Source organism: Pomacea canaliculata, linkage group LG4 (genome assembly GCF_003073045.1).
Source record: "Pomacea canaliculata isolate SZHN2017 linkage group LG4, ASM307304v1, whole genome shotgun sequence".
NCBI classification, from domain to species: domain Eukaryota; kingdom Metazoa; phylum Mollusca; class Gastropoda; order Architaenioglossa; family Ampullariidae; genus Pomacea; species Pomacea canaliculata.
Genome location: NC_037593.1, coordinates 13,832,527 through 13,846,386, shown reverse-complemented (window position 1 = coordinate 13,846,386; position 13,860 = coordinate 13,832,527). Strand labels below are relative to the sequence as shown.

General features: G+C 39.5%; 1 protein-coding gene across 1 annotated transcript; it reads left to right on the top strand.

The window, feature by feature from the left end:
- Window position 1: 1 nt before the first annotated feature.
- Window positions 2–13,292, top strand: LOC112562314. Its single transcript, XM_025235497.1, has 8 exons — window positions 2–117; window positions 2,605–2,762; window positions 2,949–4,370; window positions 4,537–7,213; window positions 7,660–7,940; window positions 8,513–8,661; window positions 9,900–10,162; window positions 10,729–13,292. The coding sequence occupies exons 2-8, from the start codon at window positions 2,613–2,615 to the stop codon at window positions 11,421–11,423; spliced, it is 5,637 nt and encodes a 1,878-aa protein (XP_025091282.1). The 5' UTR covers window positions 2–117; window positions 2,605–2,612; the 3' UTR covers window positions 11,424–13,292.
- The last annotated feature ends 568 nt before the right edge of the window (window positions 13,293–13,860 follow it).

The following is a 13,860-nucleotide window of genomic DNA, read 5'->3' as shown; positions in this document are numbered from 1 at the left end:
CGTCAAGGCTACCCACAATGCCTCGCGACGGGTTTCACGGTTAGCCCTTTTGGCTCATGAGCTCATCGTTGTCAAAATTTATTTGAAAGAGCATAAGAAATCATACTTCATGAATCGGTAAGCATAGAAGTCAAAACTTTATACACCTTTTTCACTCATTTGTGCCGGATAGAGCTGAAACTAGTTTCAAGCACTATAAAATAGTCGTTGAAAGGTCGGTTAGATTGTGCAAGCTCACCCATTTTCATAAGCAAGGTGTAGCGCGGGGCTGTGGAAAGGAGTTTCTTTGTGATGCCTTGTTAGAGAAAAAAGCTGTACGGATTTTACATGATAATAAAGTAACCATACTATAGGAAACTGTGGTGGTATTCCATTAATCGTTGTGCAGTAAGTAAATTATGAAAAGCACGTGTGACTCAATGAATTTTTTTCAGATCTGCATGTACATAGATCCATCAAATCTATCTACAGAAAACTAACCTTCCTATCAGTGCTAGCAGAAAATGACTATTACAGCATTTTACACTTTATGGTTGGATTCTGATACCAGGATGTGATAAATTTTTAAGGCATGATTCAGATGATGAATAAAAGCAAAATGAATTTAATCTTATAAAGAAATGTAAGCTAGTGTACCTCTAAAAAATAAGTTTTGGGTGACGCATGAAAGTATATTAACATGTGAATATACAGATATTTACATGGTGAGTAGTTAGTACCACAAGTTCTATGTGGCATATTGTATGTTTACTTCCCAATGAAGAAATGTTGACTGGTGTTCTAAAAGAGAGTGAAGCCCACCATGAAGATTGCCCTATAATATGTTTTTTGCTGTTACTTCTTCATGATGTGTTATTTCACTTGTTTTTCCACACAATAACTCAGTAGCTAACCAGATATTTTAAAACACGTGTTAGTTTACTTTGTACTACTGAATACTCTATTTAGAGTTCATTACATAATAAGAAATGCAAAATTTGTAACACGCATTTTCACACTGCTAAGGAGCATGCTCTTAGCACTTAAGAACAAGAACAAAACATGGACAGCATACGAGGGACATGAAAACAGATAATAGCATGTGAACTATAAAAGAATCAACAACAATACTAAACGGCGAATAATATCAAATACAGAAAAAAAAGAGGTGCGTTTTAAGTGCACGCTTAAAGGATTCAATAGTGGATAGGTGGCAGATATGGAAAGGGAGAGAGTTCTATTGCTTGCTGCACAATAACCAAAAATTCTGTGGCCATATGTTGTTGCTTTGGTGACAAGAAGAGTAAGGAGACGATCATCAGACGAGGAGTGGAGTTATCGAGCTAGGATGGAAGGGAAGAGCAGTTCAGAGAAATAATCAGGGCAGGTGCCATCAAAGAAAATAAGACACAGCACAGACATTTTGTACTGGATTGCAGAACGGATGGGAAGCCAGTGTAGAAAACGGAGAGGTGTGGCGTGGTCCCGTTTCCTAGCTCTAAGCACCATACCTGCAGCAGAGTTCTTTACTTTCTGGAGTTTGTGAAGAAGGTTTTCAGGGCAGCCAGCAAGCAAGGAGTTGCAGTCATTAATTCTGGATAAAACAAACACAGACAAGAGTGTTGGTATCGCAAGTAGACAGAATGTGATGGATGGCGCTGATCTTGCTTAGTTCATATTAGGCAGACAGACAGCTGTAACTTGTTTAGCAAAAGTCATGTCTGCAGTGACAATGAATCCCAGATTATTGATGAAGGACACAAAGGTGATGTTGGTTTCGCCCATCTTGATGTGACTTGGTGGACAGACGAGTGAAGGTGGATGTCTTCTTGAACATAGGAGGGCTTCCGTTTTATCATCATTGAGTTTAAGTTTGTTTGAGACCATCCAGTCTTTGACTTAATTAATGCAGACTTCTATGGTGGTAGTAGCAGAATGAGACTCAGCTGGTGGAGTGGAGCAGTACAGCTGCATATCATCAGTATATGATTGATGAGAAATGTGAGACTGGATGCAAGATGAAAGTAACTTCATATACAGAATAAACAGAACTGGGCCGATTACTGATCCTTGAGGAATGCAACAAGAAAGTGGAGCAGGGCAAGATGTTTGACCATCAACAAACACAGTCTGCGTCCTATCTGTGAGATAGGAGTTGAACCACACTAGTGCAGTTCCAGAAATCCCATAGAGGGTGTGTAGTCTATAAAGGAGCAGAGAGTGGTCGATTACATAAGTTTTTTTTACTAAGGTCATATAGACTTATGTTAATGCGTTTAAAAACTAAAGCAAAATTAAAGAAATGCTAAACAATTCTTAAACTTTCTAAATTTTAATGTATAAAGTTGCATTCCATTTTAAGTACACAAAAATTTGAACACCCACGTCAGGTTTTATACTTGATATATAATCATATGAAAAAGACTCTTTTCCATAATCACTCAATGCTATCAGTTGCAGACTATCCTTTGTGAGTTTCTAATATAACAAGTGCACAATGCACAAGTGTTAACTTACATTTTGTTTCCTTCATCACTTTGCTTCATTTCCTTCGTGTCTTTGATCACCTTCACATCTTTGATCACCTTCACATATTTCATGCCTTTTATTACTACTGTTATTTAGGAACCAACATGGCCAACCGGGACAAAAACAAATCAAAGATGTCCACCAGAAATGATGATGTGACCGATATAGATTTCTCTGTCATTCGCACAGCAATTCAGACTGGTGGCAAGATGGTTGACCAGATTATCAATGGAATACACTATGGCAGTCCTGAGGTACAACATTACTTTCCCAAAATTAATTAATATATTTTGTTAGAATGTTACATCTTATTTTGTGTGCATGTGTTTGTAATGTATAGGACAGTAAGCCATGAACCTATTAATTCTTTTGCAAATTAAAACCACCTTAGATATTATTTCCTTACAATCAACTTAAAAACTGTTCGTTTCTTTCTCCAGGTGAGACTTTTGCTTCAGGATGAGTGTGATATCATTCTTGAGTGTCGTGTGTGCCGCGCCCTTTTTCGGGGCCTGCCAAATTTTATTGCCCACAAGCGAGTCTACTGCTGCCAGGCCTATGCCTCCCACAGTTCACAATCTATTGTGCCTCTTCCTAGCAGTAGCACAGTGGAGGAAGTAGTTATTGTTGAACCAAGTGAACCAGGAGAGCTGCACACATCTAAAGTAGACAAGCAAACAGGAAACAAAGGCAAGAGCAGCAAAGAAATAAAGAAAGCAGGAAAACAAAGTGCAGATCGGACCAAGCCGGTGACAGCAGCTACAAGAGCTTATCGCAAGAACTGTGAGAAAATTCCCAGCGAGAGGTCTTCACAGCTGTCAGATGTGCCAGAGAAAGACTTGAGCTCCTCTCTTTCTTCCAATTGTCAAGTCATCAGTAAAAGCTCAGAAGGAGCAGTCAGTGAAGGTGATGCTGCAAGTTCTGTAGAGCAAAGGTCAGATACCAGTGTTTCTGGAAAATCACAAGCTTCAATCCTTTATAATGCAGCAATTGCTAAGGTTGAAAGAGAAAAAGCCCAGCAAGAAGTCACAGCCTTGCAGCTGACTCAAATTCCCTCCAACCCTAATGCCGTGTTTGTTTCACATGCAGAAAATTCTGAAACTGTAACTCCTACACTTGCAGTTGATGGGAAGGAAACTTTAACTTCAGAATCTTCATCAACTTGTGCAAGTGATTTGGTGTTAGAAGGATTACTTCCTCATGCTAGAGAGAGTTTAGCAAAGGTTGATTCTGCACAGCCTTCAGATAGTGCACAAGGAGAGCCTAGAAAACAAACTTCAGAAACTAATCACAGTTCTGGACCATCTGACAATGTCACCACTGGAAGATATTTTGTGGAAAAGACCACATTAAAGAATGTGACACAGGTTGTCAGGGAACTGCGACAAAAGAAAGTGGAGAGATTAAGAGATGACCATATTACACTTACCCAGGATGCAAAATCATCCACTAAAATCCCACCATCTTTCAGGCAGCCCACATTGCCTGTTTCAAGAAGCAGTGCCTCGGAGTCAGTGTATGGATCATTAGAAGAGAAGGCAAATGGAGAGCAGTTTGTTTCTGGTTCTCGGTCGTGTTTTTCTACCAGCAAAGAGACAAACTCCATAACCATATTGTCACAAGGAGGTTCTGATGGACTTTATGCCAAAGCTGTGGTGAAACGCTGCTTGACAGGACAGCTTGGGGCAGTTCGAACATCACCCCTCAAACTGGATATGGACGGTAGCAATGATGACTACACTAGCAGCAGCTGTAGTGAAGATGTAGATGTCCACCCTTTGTGTCGCTTGCGAAAACGGGAAGGAAAATCCCGATACGAGTCAGCAATGGACTTGGACAACTTGCGATGCCGTTTGTGTGAAGTAAGTGGACAACTGAACTACTGATCTGTGAGTGAGAAAGTTGTGTGTGCATGTATGTAAAATGGGGGTGGGTGGGAAACGCTTGAGAGCTGTATGTCTTTGTTATGTGTTTGATAATATTAGTAATAGGCATGATGTTCACATCTCTTTGTATATTTCCTAACAGATAGATTTCTCAAGGCGTCGATCCCTAATTTATCATTGCCAGGCTCGCCATTCTGGGCATCGAACCATATTTCCTTGCCCCTACTGTCCAGGGGTCTTCTACTACTTTTGGGGCCTGACAAGACATCTTAACACAAATCACAAAAAGTCACATTCTGAAATAGATCGCATGAGAAAAAGCTTGCGGGAGAAAGCTTATAAACAAGACGTGACTTCATCTAAATCAGCAACCTCACCAAAAAAACATGCTTCAAAGAAATTACCTATCAGTTCTTCTGAAGATAAAATGACTAGTGGAAATGAAAAGGCTATCCAAAGAGCTCGACCTAGTCTTCCAGCTAAAAAACTTGTGTCAGCTGTAAAGACTGTCCCTGACTCAACAACGCAAAGCAGTGTGGATGATGATGTTGGCACATTAGAGAGTAAATCATCATCTCTTCCAAATACTACTACAGCACGAGTTTGTAGAATTAGTCAGGCTGCTGACAGATCCAGCAAAGAAGAGTCAGAAAACATCTATCGAAAGGTATACAATAGTGTTCCTAGACGGAGATCACCAACATTTGGAAACAAAATAACCAGACATTACAATAAGTATACATCATCCCCTGCCGGTAAGGCATATTTTGTAACCACTGTTAAAGAGCAGGAAAGCACACACATGACAGCAAAGGTTCTGGAAGGAAGTGGAAAAAAAGAGAGGCTCGAGACCTGTAAGTCTGTAACATCAGAAGTCACAGTGATTGCTGTCCCTTCAGCATCTGTACAATCAGAGTCTGCAGCAGGCAAAGAGAAAAATGACCAGTCACCTGACAAAGAAGAACATGACAAATCAGCTGACAAAGAAGAACATGACAAATCAACCGACAAAGAAGGACATGACATGCTAGATAAAAATGCTACTTCAGTGAGCATCACTCTGCAGTCTCAACCAGAACAGTGCTTGTCAGAGATGAGAACTGAGGAAAAAGGTTTAGTTACAAACAAAAAGGCACAGACATCTTTGGCCCAGCCTGAACTTGTTCCATCGCAGAAAAAAAAACAAGGTCTAGAGGTTGATGTGATGGATTTGGGAACAGAGCCATGTTCAAGGGGCAGTTTGCCAGAGATGGTTGATCGTTCTGTGCCCACAAAGCCTGAAGAGCACAACCCTGTTCCTAACCTTCTGCATATTTGCCCACACTGCCAGCGAGCGTTTGGTCGTAAAATAAGTTTAATGTCTCATGCCAAAATCTGCAAAAAAGTCTCTTCTGTTGCATCTACAGGTTCCAGGGCCACAGCTCAAAATGAAACCCAAGTACAGACACGAAATTCAAAAGGTGTGAATCTGCGTAGTACTCGAAACATGCATGTACAAGGTCATCTTACTGCTCAGCACAACACTGTGCTGATCGGTGGGAGTAAAAAGAAAGCTGGAATACCAAGCAACACAAAAGAAAGAAAAGAATCTCAAAGCAGACAAGCTCTTGAAGAAAACAGCACTATAGACAAGACAGCTGTGGTATCACAATCTCTGGCAACTCCTAGGGTCAAAGCTTCTCGAAATAACAGCTTTGTAGGAGCAAGGCCAAGTCAAGAATCTGAAAGTAAGCGAACTTTAAGAGGAACAACACAGAGCACCATCCATCAAATAGTAATGCAGCCATGTGCACATGGAATGCCCAGCACTGAAAGTGTTTCCAGTAACATAGAGCTCACTCTTAATTCTGGGTCTTCTCAACCTTACACCCCAGTTGGAAGAAAAACATCCAGACCAGCAAGCACAAGCCTCAGCAATCCTAGATCTAGCAGGGAAAGTTCTGTTGATAGCAGAAACAGTGATGTGAGGCCAGACTCTGCTCGAAGAATGTCCAGAAGGACCCAGGAGGATGGCAGTTCAAGGACAGGATCCAGCAGAGAGAGTTCTGTTGAGAGCACAAGCAGGTACCCAAGTGTGGGCGTCAGAGACGAAGCACCCAGAGGACGGGGCCGACAAGTGTCGTACACAGACAGCAGCTCCAAGGCCAGCTCAAGTCGAGAGAGCTCAGTGGAAAGCAGAGCTGGTAACATGAGCCGCGAATATTTTAAGAAAGATAAGAATGAGAAAGTTTTAGCACCCACTGATTTGTGCAACTCTTCCTGGACAAAGACCAATAATGTTGAAAACAAGCAGGTGCTTGGTGAAACAAAATTTGCTATCACTCCGTCAGAAAACAAAACAAAGCAGATAAGCTCTCTAGAAGCTAGTTCATCACCAGACTTTTCACTGCAGTCCTCAACAGCCTTAAACACAGGCATGGAGGAAATGTCATCTAGCAGTGTGGTTGAGGAAATACGCCAGAACTCTGCATCAGCTGACTCATCGAGCAGAAATTCCCTTAAACCACTGCCACAAACCAGCCTATCACTGCCACAGAACAAGCCACCACGACCACAGGGCTCTGCCATCAAAAGACCAACAGGGCTTGATCAACATGTGGAATCTTTGTCAAAACATCTGTGGGGAGAGAAAGATCCATCAGTAAATACCTTGCCTGTCTCCATTTCCAAAGTGATGAGAGCAGCACATGGCAAGAATATAGAAGGACATTTAAGTCTAAATCAGCAGGCATGCTTGACAGGTGGATGCACCCTTCAGCGACCTCAGAGAAAACGAAGAGCACCTTCCAGAATAGCTGACAGCTTGGAATATAGTTCAGGTGAGCATGCTTTGGTAAAATGTCTTAGCAGAAGGAGGTAATTAGCAAACAATCTTAGGCTTTTACAATAGCTTATTTTTGTGGATAAAAGAGCTTAAGTGGTTAGAGCACTGGCATCCAAACCAAGAGGTGCACCAGTTCAATACTCATAACAACAGACACCTGACTCTACAGAGGGTTGGAGAAAGTAAAGCAAAAAGGAGATGAGCACCACCCATAAAGCTGACCTTAATGAAAGCAAGGTCTATCACCTTTCCCCATCGATCTAAAAAGTGATTAGGGAATGACCTTTACCTTATTCCAGTAAAATACTGTACCCTGTAATGTATGTTTATTTAAAATACAATTTTATGGTGTCATTGGCAGATGGTAGAGACTTTAGCTTACAAAATGCTTCTCTGTGTGTGTATATATAGTTGTATTTTTGGTGGTGTTTTTTTTTAAAGGAAAAGATTCTGCTAAAAAAGGCAACCTGATTGTCAATCAAGACCTTGAAGAAGGCAGCTCTATGTCAGGGCTAAGCACAAGGACACTAGAGAAGAGCAAGGGAGAGGCTGATGGCCAGAGTTTTGAGGAAATGGAGAGTGATGAGAAGACAGTGCGGCTGGTGGAAGAAATCTGGGTAGACAAAAAGCCAGGCCGCCCCTCAGAGCGCATCCGTTCAAATCGTATTTATGTGGTGGAGCCTGCGAGAGCAGGCCGCTTAACCTGTCAAGACACGCGCAAGGTGAGACTCACTCCTCAAACATCTAAATCTTTATTTAATGTCCAATTAGAATGATGCGGAATTATTTATTTATTTATTTTTATTTTTTTTTTTGTGTAATTTAATGAGCTCAGAATGCACTTTCACTCAACAGTCCAGCTTATGAAAACTGTTCAGATATTAAAGTTTTTGAAAAAGAAAATGCCTGCTGGCTCTGTTTACCTGTTCAGAATTTCTTTTTTTTAATTTCAGGTTTAATTCATGAATGTTTATAAGTATTTCTCGATCTCGGCTATACTGAAAAGGTCTATGTATTGTGTGTGTGGGGGTGGGTGGGTTGTTGTTTGGTTGGCTATTTAAAATTACCTTAAAAGGTACTGGCCTGTTATTGTCACATTTCATAGAGAGATGGGTTGGGTTTTTTTTTTAGCACAGCTGTACAGTTAAGTTCCTACCATCTGGGTTTGACATAATATTAATCCTATAAGGAAAGGTCTTAATACACCTTGGAGTTCAATGAGTTAATATTTGATATCTCAGTCTGGTAAAACTGGAAGTAATCTAAGTTTATTGTGTATGTTTATAACCCACAGGTGGGTCAGATTGTGGATGAAGCTGGTCTGTACTGCATGCAGTGTCTGCAGAAATTCACCAGCATCTCCAACTTGCGCAGGCATGCCATCAGACACCTTGGCTGGCGCCGCTTCAAGTGCCGCCTTTGCCGATTTTGTTCATACAACCGGTGAGTTGGAATTTTCCTACAACTAGTAAGTCTGAGTCAGCATTCGTGTCATTTCTTGTCAAGCAGGTGGAAGAAGAAAAAAAAATATTTAAGGGCAATCTGTGAGTTTCCTGCAACAAAGAATTTAGTTTGTTTTTCTTCTATGGCAAAGAAGATTTGTGAATGTATGCTGTATGCTCACAAATGCCTCAAAACAAAGCAGCTAGTTCCGTCAGGTTCTGAAATAATTTCTTTCTGCAATGCTGCATATGGTGGAAAATAACAATAAAAGCACATTTATAGTGCATTTACCCTACTTTGAAAGAAGCCTCAATGCTTACAAAAGTATATGTACAGATATTGCAAAGATTAAAATTAAAAATGAACAGAGCATATATATCCATAGATCAAACCATAACACAATTAAATACACAAAGACACAACAACATTAGAGAGTAGGAGCAAGATCTCATATTTAAGGCAAGGTGGAGAAAAGCTAGTTTGAAGACTTCGTTTGATGTTGCATTTTGAAGTACCAATTCCTGGCACTGTGGATGCATTAGTGGACATAATAGAAGTATGTGGAGCAGTATAGCAAACAAAACACTTCATGCAACACCATTGATATGCACAGTTCCAAAATCTAATCAGCAAAAATGTAGAGAGCAAGTGTATTGCCTGTAGATTTAAACAAAGTAAAAACTACATGGTCCATAGATCAGACAATAAATTTACAGTGAAATGTAGACAATCCCACAAAGTGAGAAACGTCAGACAAGATGGCCAGGTTGAAGAATAGACTGCAGAGACCATTAGTGGATGTCTTTAGATGGTCATGACTTGACACAGAGGAACAATTCAGAACAGAGGTGCATAATAAAATCACACATATCAGCAGGAAATACCAAACATCAGTGTAGATTACACCCTGTTAAGACTGCTTTATATGTATCCGTAAGCTGAATACAGTATTCTTGTACATGTATCTGTTAATAAATGTGGTCTTCTGATTTCTGTATCACGTGTCCTCTGTTAAGTCTGTGAGAATCTTATGTTAGGCAATTTTTGTGGTGATTCAGTATGCATTTCCATTTCACAAGAAACTAAGTTTCACATCACTTAGCACTAAACAAGAAAGTAAAGAATCAAGCGATAATGTACCCATGATGTTAAAGTATTGCTAATAACTGAAAAAGAAGCATTAGAAAAGGTGTGGAACTAAATATATATATAAAATCAAAATTTTATTCCTTTTTTAGGTCAGAGTGCAACACTCACATTCTGCGATCTCACCCTGAACGGTTACGATCATGCAACAGCAATGCCAGGGTTGAGTCTTTTATCACAGATCTTAACCGCCAGGCTGCCAGCGTCCGAAGCAACAAGAAACGGCGTACCCTTATTGTTCGCCAAGGGGAGGAAGTCTTCCAGAATGCATATGCACGACCAAAGTCTAGGAAAAAGATGACACCAATACCAGTAGACAAAGAGAGGGAAAAGGAAACTAACCCCATCTCAAAAAGTAAGAACATTCAAACACATACTAGCCATCAAGATTCCTGCCAGAAGACTGAAGCAAAATACTTTACATGATTCCTAAGCACATTTTGTAAGCATAAAATTCCCAAGCTTTGCTTGTCATGTACATGTTAAAATGCATGTCATTTAAGTCAGAAATCAGTGATATGCATTCACACACACACAAAAAAAATGTCAGCTTTAATATGGTTATTAATCCTTTGAACTCTGGTTACTCCTCCACCTCCACTCCCCACCTCCCAGTCCTCAGAAGCATAAGCTGGTGCTTGGTGGCAATGTTTGACTAGCCTGGGAAACTGATTATTTTTTAATTTGAAAGCTAAAACAAAAATGTAATCTCTAGCACAGAACCATATTTTACAGGGTCACAATGTTGCTTGCTTTATCATGAGCACTGCTACTTGTCACACTAAAAAGATATGCTTTTGACCTCTATTCTCTCACTGTTTACAGGTCAACTAGTTTTATGTTTCATTTTTCATTTGCCAATTCAGTTGTGTTAAATTTTGTGGATTGCCATTGTTTAATATTTCTTTTGTCTTTTAAAAGGTATATCAAAGTCAACAGAAGCATCCCTATGTACACCAGCTGGATATTCAGAAAATCTGCAGAAATCATCCTCATCTCGGGATGAACAAAAGCGTTTGAGAGCATCTTCAACTTATTTCAACATATCCACTCGTAGTTCACCTCGAAAATTTGACACTCGTCCCTATAAGGAGACTGACGCTATGTCCCATCTGTACACTCGTAACAAATTTTATCCAAAGCCTACTGTTGCCACTTCTACAGCAACTCATCCTGGACACTCCTCCGGGAAAGAAACTGCTAGTGGAAGCCAAGAGAATGATGTGAACCTGGCAACTTTAGATCACGTTAGTCTGTGCAAGAAACCAAAAGACCAATGCCTTGATAAAAAGGATCCAAAGACAGCTAGCTCAGGAAAGAATAAGTCCAGCAGCTCCAATGTTAAACTAATTCAAGAATCAGATGAAGAGGATTATCTGTGTGGAGACAAATGTGAACCATTGATAACTCTTGCCAACATTGAGACCTCTGAGCAAGCTATGCCTCACATAGCACTGACAGAAGGTATAATTATAGTTGATGAGGATGCAGGTGTGCTCACTGAAATTGTAACCACAACAGATTTTCCAGTGGTAACCGGTCTAGCTCTTGCAGAAAGAGTTCCTTCTCCTGTGCAGACTTTTGATATTATTTCAGAAACATCCTGTGATGTGTGATTCAGTTAGCATTTGACATTGCAAAACTGATTATTTTGCTCCAGATGGTTGAAAATCTCCACTTGATTTTCAGTAAGGTAGATGTGAAAACATTTCTGTGGGTTGTTCATTTGGAAATAACTTTTTTGTGTTTATTTCAATAGTAAGACGTTTCCTTTGTTGTACATAAACAGGTTACTGTAACTATTAAGAGATAGTTACTTTGGAGATAAGAATGGAAATCAACATTCTTTTGTTAGCTTTAAAATGCTGCTGGGGAAGTGCTTAATATCCACTGGATAAGCATCAATGTTTTTTTTTTTCATTTGCTTCTTGGCTCTCTGCATGCATTCAGTGGTTGTACTTCTCCAAGGCTACTTTGGCTGTAATAAGAAAAAAATCTGTAAAGCCACCCACCGTTGAATGTTTTGTGGTCTGTACTTAAGACAGATTCAGTGTTATTCTGATCTTGCTTGAGTAATCTTTAAATGGCAATGGCGCCATTGTGCTGGTGTATTGTTACTGAGAAGCTCAAGGTTTGAGTACAGCCTTGTTTTTCCAAGCGTGAAAGTTTTCCCCACATAAAGTGTGCTTTCAAAATCTTAGTGGAATTACAGTTAAATGTTGCAAATCTGTATTCCTGCACAATATAAGTTATCTCTCCACACACACATGTATGCAAGAGGAGAGAATGTGCAGAGACAATGCATGCTTATGTGCTTCCACCAGAAGGCTTACTAGGTCGTGATAATAGCACAAATTGAAGGAGTAAGTAGCTGTTTATTTTGAAGTTTGAAATGTTATTCTGCCTGTGCTGTGTGGTCTGATGGTGCAGTTGTTAGCATCTGTTACCAATATAGTGAGGACTGGCTCTCCATCATTCATGTCTCGTCTTCGGCATGCTTTCTTTTTTTTTTTACTTGTGGCACCTATTTACAGGACTGACTGCCTTGCTGCGGTGTAGCCTTAGTCCTGACTCAGTATCAACCACAATTCTTTTTGCTGTGCTGTACAACTGAGAAAAAAAAAAAGCTTAATCTATCTTGCCATAAAAATTGAAAAAGCGTTTTACAAATGTTATTGATTCTATATGTGCTGTACATCTAAGAAAAAACAATCCCAATTTATCCATCTTTAGATTACAGAGGTCATTTAAGTGGTTTTGTAATTATTAGATTTCAAGACATCTTCAATAAAATACTAGCTTGAACTAATGTTTAATTATCACTCAATTTACTAAAGACATCCATATTTGAGAGAAAAAGAGAAATTACAATTTGCTATTTCTAAAGTACTAAGCTTCAGATAACCTTTGGAGAAAGAAAACATATTTTACAATATTTAATTTCTGCGTCCCAATGGTTAGGTAAGCAAAAATATACAGCCTTTGAACTTGTTCCAAATCTTGCTATTTAGATGAACTTGTGGTTATCATAGTAGATAACAAGTTGATGTAGAGAGGAAAGTAACTTAATGCTGCTTTATTTTAGATGTAGACAGGGGAGTGACATAAAATAGAGGCATATTTTACATGTCATTTAGGCAACCTTTTTTGTGAAATAGGTTTAATCAGAGGAATAATGTTACAAATGTGTCTAAAAATGCTGACTCTTAAAGTCCCAAGTCTCTAACCTTATGTTTCCCTTTTTTATCTTTACTTTGTGGGGGGTGGGGGACAGCATTTGTGTTGCTGCTCTTCATTGTTTATGATCTTCAGAATTTTGCAATAAATGCCTCTTCAATTATTACTTTGCATTGTTTAGGTTCATTTTATTTGCAGTGATGCTGGAACTTCCATAATTAGATCTCACATTATGTCCTCAGGAAATCTGAGTTTTGTATGAGTAGCTTTAAGGCTACATGGATTAAACTGTTGGGTCTTTCTTTGCATCCATAGTGTGGCCTTGTGCATGTGTGGATTTGTGTGTACGTGCATACATGCTCAAGCACATATAACATGTTACATTTAACTTGCTCTGTGGTTTACAAAGCAATAGGTGGTTTGATCATTGAGCCTGTATCCAATGTAGCTTTCGCCCATCTCCCCTCCCTTCATTACATTATTGGTTCACCATTCTCAAATTTTTTTTTCTTTAAATATTAAGTGCAAGCTACCTACAATTTTAGTGCTTTTTTGTAGGGGAAAGCTTCAGGTTTTGCTATATAAGTAGTTAGTGTGCTACTTGTGAAGATGCTAATTTTACATCCCAGCCAGACCACTCTATGCTCTTCATCAATGTGTCCTATTTTTGTTACAAGTGCAAAAATGTGTATGGTCACAGGATTTTTAGTTACTATGCAGCAAAACAATGGACCCCCTTCCATATCTGCCACTTACCTACCCACAATTGTTGAATCTCTTAAACGTGCACTCAAGACACACCCCTTGAGCAAATCATGATACAATCAGTTCTCATTATCTGATTCCTCTTTGCATTTTCTTTGTCATTTATAGGTT